General features: G+C 40.4%; 1 protein-coding gene across 1 annotated transcript in view; it reads left to right on the top strand.

Annotated features, from left to right (window-relative positions):
• The first annotated feature begins 6104 nt into the window (after positions 1-6104).
• The window catches only part of ARHGEF28 (Rho guanine nucleotide exchange factor (GEF) 28), a 109160-nt gene continuing 107401 nt past the window's right edge, over positions 6105-7863 (top strand). Inside the window, exon 1 of the mRNA XM_010006381.1 lies at positions 6105-6137. Coding sequence (XP_010004683.1) covers positions 6105-6137 — 33 coding nt within the window. The remainder of the gene's footprint in view (positions 6138-7863) is intronic.

The following is a 7863-nucleotide window of genomic DNA, read 5'->3' as shown; positions in this document are numbered from 1 at the left end:
GAGGGGGTGGGCGCGGGGCCGGGCGCGGGGCCGGGCGGGTCCCTCTCTGCCTTCTCTGCAGGTGGGTTCCGCCACCTGCGCACCCTGCGCCTGGGAGGGCTCCTCTCGTGCCCGGGGAGAACGCTGCCCCTGGGCTGTCAGTTACCGGCCGAAGTCCTAACAGTGCGGACAGGGGGGACTTTCTTCCCCCCCCCCCTTGTTGGTTCATTTTTTTGCCATAAGAGTTGCTCATGTTTTGTTGTTTTTTTTTCAGCTCTTGTCCCTAAGTCGACAAGGTATTTGGTTTTAATCATGTCTTAGCCAGAGCAACATTTTTAAAACTTATTTACTTTAGGTTCTTGTGACAACAAGGAAACAAAAGCTTTTCTAACGGTAAAATTCTGAGAAACAGCTTTTGAAGCAGTTCTTGGTAGCGTTTCGTTGAGACCTTGGTGTACACAGCCTACAGTTGCACAAGTTTTCAACCTGCACCGTGATTCTTAGACAGAAAACAGGCTCTGAAGTCCTTTGTTTTCATGGACTTACCCTAGCCTGTATTTGGTCCTATTTAATAATGGGTGTAGTTCTCCTACCTCGTTATAAAGGACATAAGTGTGATAGAAAGCCTAAAAGAGGACACAGGTCTTCTCTTTTGTAGAAGTAATTTTCTTTCTACCACAATTTGTGGAAATAGGACTTGAGGAGGCATTTGAGCAAGAGGGATTTTCCCACATAGGTAAAAAATGAGCTGTGTTCTGTGACTTTGGTATGAAAAATTAACAGGACAAAATCTGGTGAAATGACTGGAGTACCTAAGTGCTTTCTTTTTCCAAAGTGGTGTTTGAGTATCAAATGCTACCAAAAAAAGTGCTTCTGTATATGTATGTTAATACTAATCCATGAGGAAATTAATCTGGCCTTCTCAGCTGACTCGTAAATTAGATACTTGTGCCAGCATTTTGTTACATAATATCAGGGAGGAGTATTCCTTTTGTCCATCTGAAGCGCTGCTGTTACTCAGGAGAAGTTCCCATTGTCTCCTCCAAGAGTAGTTTGTTTGTGGGGCTGTTTCAGAAGGGCAGAGTGTGTGAAATGGTCCGTCATACTTTTAATTTGAATAAAACAGTTTGAATGAGAATTTGCACTAGGATAAAGGCAGGATGGCTGGTGGCTAATATAATGACTCAGAAGACGCAGTTCTGATTTTTGGCTTTGCTAGCCAAAAACCAGCCCTTTCATGGCCACACATCAGTCAGTGGGCATCTGCACATCTCAAAGTCCCGTTTATAGAGGGAGTGGTATGGTAATCTCAGGACAGGAACCTGTATTCTCTCTGCCTAGTTCTAAGGTGCCATCTAGAACAAGAAGCAGAATTTGTATCACTGAGCATGTTTATGGCAAGTATTGAAGCTATAGAAGTCTTCATTTGCACCAGGAGCTGTAATACATTTGGACTGGAGCACTCCTTTTTTTTCCTTTTGCTGTTCGCCTCAATATTACTACACCTATAGCATCTTCTCACTCCCTGTCTCCGGAATGTTTATTTTATTTTATTTTATTTTATTTTATTTTATTTTATTTTATTTTATTTTATTTTATTTTATTTTATTTTATTTTATTTTATATTTCCTCAATATTTTCTGCTGAAATTCTTCCAAGTTTACTGAATTTTCAAAGATTCACAGGTTTTCCTATGGACTACTTTACCCATGTGAGTTCTGTCTTTCAGACTCATGATCGTTAAGACAAGTGGGTACCACTAAACAGCATTAATAATTAGAAGAGGGCTGTTAGGTGGAATAGTCATCTCTCGCCATGGAAGGTGCTTCTATGAATATCAGAATTGTATCTAATGAGTTTTTCTATCTAAAATATGGCCCTAGAGCAGATAGAACAGGAAGGAAAACGGAGACAGAAAAGGAAGGAGAAAGCAGAGGTAGAGAGGACAGCAAGCGAGAGAACAGTTACCACCACGGTCCAGCAACGTCGTCAGTGGGGAATGTGTTTCACCAACCTCAGGAGCAGGCTTCTGTGTAAAAGGCATTTTTCTAGAGTTTGTTTCTTTATTTTAAAATCCAAATCTAATTTTAAAAGGTTAAAAAATGTGAGCCTTCTTTTAAGACTCTTTAAATATTTTTCCCTGGTAAGGAGCACAAAATGGCTGTGGCCTAAAAATATTAAAGAGATGCAATAGCCTTGATTGGGGTGAATTTTATTTGGAAGAATATTTAAGTTTCTTTGTGTCTCAGTTTGTTGAAAAGAGGGCTATCATAGAACCATAGAATCTTAGGGGCTGGAAGGGACCTCGAGAGATCATCTAGTCCAACCCCCCTGCCAGAGCAGGGTCACCTAGAGCACATCACACAGGAACTCATCCAGGTGGGTTTTGAATGTCTCCAGTGAGGGAGACTCCACAACCTCCCTGGGCAGCCTGTTCCAGTGCTCTGTCACTCTTACAGTAAAAAAATTTTTTCGGATATTCACCTTGAACCTCCTATGCTCCAATTTACACCCATTACCCCTTGTCCTATCACTGGTCATCACTGAGAAAAGCCTAACTCCGTCCCCCTGACACTCACCAAATATGCTTTATTTACAGGCAAGAGGAGAAATCCAAGTTGTGTGGTGCAACCTAGGTTGCTGTAGGATCAATAAGTGCCTTTTGTGTTTAGGAAAATGCTAAAGATAAACAGTAGATGCTAGGACAGCCAGATAGTAGTCACAGTGTTAGCTAAAGGGTCACCTTGTCAACAAGCAGAAATGCTTTTCTGCTGAGATTTTAGATAACACATTCCCTTATCCGATTTCTTAAGTGTGCACAGAGTAAAAAGATTTTATGACCAAATTATTTTCCATTAAAACGCAGCTTTTTTATTTTCCATCTTTTCTTTTTTCTTCTTGCCGTCCTTCTAGCGTGTCTTGATAATTGGTTAAAGCATGCTATAAAATGTTCAGATATGTAATATTGAAAGAAATTTGATATATGAGCATCCCATAATTGGCAACCAGTTAAAAAAAAAAAAAAAAGGTGAGGGAGAGTGTTTGAGGGATTATTGAAATGTCTCATCTTGGAAAAGTTTCAAAATACTGATTTTCACCTTAATAACTTTAGCTGGCTGGGAGATAAGCAATACCATTTGACTCTATGTTCAAGGGGAGGCTGTAGATTGAGAAAAAGTTGTTAAATAAAATTATTTTCAAGATTTGTTGTTCTTGTTCATATATTTCCCTCTGCTTGGCTGAAACAGATGCTGCAAGTCTCTGCAGTTTGCAACACGTCACAATAAAATCTTCTGCTAAATTTACTACCTAACCAGATACTGAAAAGGGGTTTTTCGGTGAATAGATGAATCCTGCTGCTGCTGACATTGGTGTCAGCTCAATATTTGTGGGCAGTGCCTGAAGCTAGACCTGCCTGTCTGTTAGATGCCCATGCTGTGGGTTTCTGTGTCAGAGGCACAGATGCCGGAGGAAGAGATCAGGTGTTGCTCTGTGAAATTATGTGTATTCAGGATGTTGGGCAGCTCAACTCTCCCCTTGCTATGCTGAGTAGGACTGCTCCTCAGCACTTGGGAATAGTTCTCTAGATGGCACCTCATGAGCACTGGGGACCCTGCTTTTTGGGGAGGTGAGCAGTTTTTTGCTGAAGAGAGGAGGTGAGTGGTAGAGGACATGTGATAGGTCCCACCTCCAGTCCCTTGCTCTGAAATGGATGTTGCTCAAGAGATGCTCTATAGCCAGAGCTCCAGCAGCCAAGGTTACTTTAAGGCCCACATGAAAAAAACATATGAACCATTTTTGTAAATATTTTTTTTTTTTCTAAACAACCAGCACTCATGAGAATATGAGAAAAGCAGAAGGAGTTACTTAGTGCTGTGTGTTGACGTTTATTGTTTCTTCTGCAGGAAGAGGAGAACCCTGAGGTACATCTTTGTATCCGAGAAAGACCATTATATGCTGGTGTGTCAGGGAGCACATGTTGACATTTCAACATGGTTCTAGTAAGTGCTGGTTAGAAAACATTTCTTGTTTCAGATAAGCCTAAGTCTTGAGGTTATTTGTCCACTCAGGATTCATACTGAGCTTAGAATATCTGAATGCACAAGCTCCCAGGGGTTCTGCAGTGTGACACAAACAAAGGGTGAAGAGAACTGAAGTCAGGACGGCATCATCTCTCCAGTGACTTTTGTTTTATCGAATACAAAAGGAAGTTTATGGTACCGGTGGTGCCATGGTAATCCCTCTAAGAAGGGCTAAATTATGCCTTCTTGTGCACATTTGCAGTAGAACAGATAGACTAGACTCAATACCTGCCGTTCTCATTCTTGTAGAGGAGAAGGATGTTGAGATTTGTCTCGAGGTCAAGATAATCACATGACAGAAGTAACCAGGAGTAGGTTTTACTCTGTTGACATGGTATAACGATTTGAATGTGCTTATATTTTCTTGCAGAGTAGATGGCAGAGTTTACTTCGGATGTGTTCTTTAAGGAGGGAGAATCATTGCTGGTGAAAGAATTTTATACAGCAGAATAGAGCAATGGTGTAAAGCAGCTGGATTGCATGTCTCTTTCTGCAGCCAAGCATGAAGTGATACCCTATATGTGTATTATCTGTGTGTGGCAGTAACTGCGAGTTGGTGACAGGTCTGGGACAGAAGTTAATGTCCTTCTGCAAGGTAACACTTGTGAAAAGCTCCACCTTAAAATACTCCTTACAGAATTAATGTTACCGTTTCTTAATTTCACTTGTAACCCTGTTATCTTGTGTACAAACAGGACTGTACTTCTCTTGCTGCTGCTCTTAAGATTGGTTTCAGGATGCTGTTGCTGGAAACTGCAGAGCTTTGCCTGTGTCAAAGCGAGACACCTTGGAATCAGCTGTGGGTTACCTCTGCCTCTGCAAAAAATAAGAAACCCCTCTGAGTCTTGCTGCTGATTAGGCTGGCTGGATTGCTGTTTGCATTGACACCCTTTTCTTACAATACGAAAGGTGTAGTGTTTTTTTCTGAACACTTGTGGCCAGTGATTTTGTAAAGGGTTTTGCCTTCTGTTTTAAATTTATGCTGAAGTCAAACCACAAGAATGTAGGTACTTGTGAACGTAGATGAATTGATGGGCACCAGAAGATGTGTATTAACAAACCCGTGGTTTAAAAGAAGTGTGTCCCAAGGTGGTAGGGGGTTCATTTTTTTTGTTTTGATTGAAGCTATGCATTTAAATTCTGCAGTTTGTAGGCAGGGAACTTCTCAAATCTTATCTTGCTGATAGCAGGCTGTACCTCTGCATTAACAAGCAATGAGGTGCATAACTGTGTTGTTCTAGGAAACTGTTCAGCTGTAAAAACAAGGCCACGTCTGAGCTGAGACGGCCTCCTCTTTTTTTGTAGCCTGTTTCAGCAAGTAGAAGACAACTTGTGTGCAGTTGTTGAGTCCATCTTGTTGTTTTAAAGATGTGGAGTTGCTTCTGGTATGCTTTTCTCATTTGATAGGAATACTATTTTTACAGTATGGATTTTGGGGATGTAGTGAGCTTGAAATATAATAACAGTAATCCGAGTTGCTATGATGACTGTAATTATAGTTATTCCAGTGACAACTTATATCAGTAGCTTGCTGTTAAAGGTAGTTAAGGCAGTCTGCCTTGGGGATATGTTCTACCAGGTTGCTAAAAAAGTGCCAGACACGTGGGTTAATCCTGTGGAGGAAAAGTCGCTAAAACTTCATCTCAGGGTCAAATTCAATTTTTTACTTCTAGAGATAAACAAATGCTGCAATTCTCACTACTTCATTTGCTTCAACTATGAATGTTTCAGCAGCTGTTTCAGGGCTCAGCCTGACCTGTTTGATTTACTGTGTCTATTGTGTGAAAAGCACATAGTGTGTTAACTAAGATCAGCCACCCTTCCTCTGACCTTACATGGGTATCATTACACCAGCCTGTCCTCATTCTGGGGAAATCTGGGGCAACTGAATAGCTGATAAGCCTAATATCCTTTTCTTCCCCCCCCCAATTCTGGAAGATGTCGACTTAATTTGCAGACATGAATAGGATGTAATGACATCGATGCCTCCTGACGAGTGTTTAGTAATTCCACTGGTTTATTCTGTTTCTAGATGCTGTGACAATGGAGTTGAGCTGCCATGAAGTACCTCTTTATGTAAGTTCTGCCTGGAGAGTCACTCTAATTTGGGTAATACCTTATTCAAAAGCAGGGTGAATGAAACCAAAAACCATTTTCTGGTTGTCTGAGACCTCAGGCTGTTGAATGTTGCTGTCTAATGCAGGCATGTGTAGGGATAATAGTTTTCAATATTGTGGCTCAGTTCTCTGAAGTAAGTTTAATATTATTTTCCCTTTATGATAATTATTTTTTTCTCCTTCAGTAGTCTCAATTGCAGTTTTCAAAAGCAGAATTACTGCTTATGAAGAGACACCACTCACTCTCTCTTTCCTGCAATTTATGGCTATTTTTTCCATATAAAATTCCAAATTACTAATGCCTCCACTTCCTCAAAGTAGGAGATTGTATGTTATGTCAAAAAATGAGGAAGTTAAAGTTTGTAATCAAATTAATTTTTTTATGTAAAACTTGAAATGATTGCTTAAAATAGATGAACTCAGAGTTCAAAACCAGCTAGTTGCCCTAGTTTTCATACTCACATCCCATAGTAGGCACTAAGTAGATAAGGTATATCTAACGCATGTCCTCACTGCTGTTACTAGCATTCTAGGGTTCTGTGATTCAAACTGTCACACTTTGTCTGTACTGAATTTCTTTGCAAATCCAAAATAGTATGCATAACCTGGCTGGCCAAGTGACATTTGTTGTTTGGGTTTTTTTTTTTTTGTTACGTAAGAGGGAATGTATTCAGAAAGCTCAAGAACCTTGCTGGGTAATAACATGATTCACAACCTGGAACTGTCATTTTCAGAATGACTCTGCCTATGGAGCTCTGAGCAGATGTGCTCAAATTATTCCCCGATATACTGCTGCAGCACAAATAAAACCTTGTTTATTTAATCACCTTTTGCACAAGCCTCAGTACAAAACAAAAAAATGCAGAAGTGTTCAGGAGTGTGTGAGTATTGGGAAGCACTTTGCCATTGCCTTCAGCTTGAGCAGTTCCAGGTTGGGAATCATGTTTGTCAGGAAGAAATTCCAATTTATTTTATTTCTTTATTTATTTTAAAAGTATTTTATTTGCATACCAAGCTAGAGGGACAAATGAGCTATAATTGTTTCCTTCTTCACCAATGCATGGGTTTCATGTGCATGATAACTGGGAAACAGAATTAATAGAAATAATTCAATATTGTTATTCTGTTTTTTAAAAGGCTGAAGTGAAGTTTAGACTGATAAACGATTGCAGCATGCTTTTGCATAGTGTGAGTAGGAAATGGCAACAGGATTTATGTATTGATCCCGTGTGAGTGGGTGCCTTCTCAGCTCCTCCATGCTGAATTAAGAAATGTTAAGGGATAGTTTTCCATGGTGTAATACAGCTTCTGGATTTTCTGTTCTTGCCATGTGTTCAGTCTCGTAGCCAACAATTTGTGGAAAGAAGCCAGTTTCTAGCCCATCTTGCCAATCCTGTTTTCATGTTCTTTGCTATTGTGGTAGTCTTCGCCATACACTGGGTCAGTCTGTGTGTTCAGCCAGGCTGGAACAGCTGTTTTGTTTAGACACCAATTTCAAAACACAAAAGAAAAATGTGGTTTAAAATGTAAGTATCTGTTGGGCTTCCAGCATGCATTTGCTAATACACAGAGTTGTGTGTGCTGTCTGGATCCAGTACTGGCTGGAGTCATGAGTGTGTTGTTGTTGACTCCTGTGGTAGCCTGGTTGGGTCTGTTATGGGTGACTTGCATGGGGCATTTGAAAG

The sequence above is a fragment of the Chaetura pelagica genome, unplaced genomic scaffold, assembly GCF_000747805.2.
Source record: "Chaetura pelagica isolate M959 unplaced genomic scaffold, ChaPel_1.0 scaffold559, whole genome shotgun sequence".
NCBI lineage: Eukaryota > Metazoa > Chordata > Aves > Apodiformes > Apodidae > Chaetura > Chaetura pelagica.
Note: the sequence above shows the minus strand (reverse complement) of the source record. Positions and strands in the feature narration are given on the sequence as shown.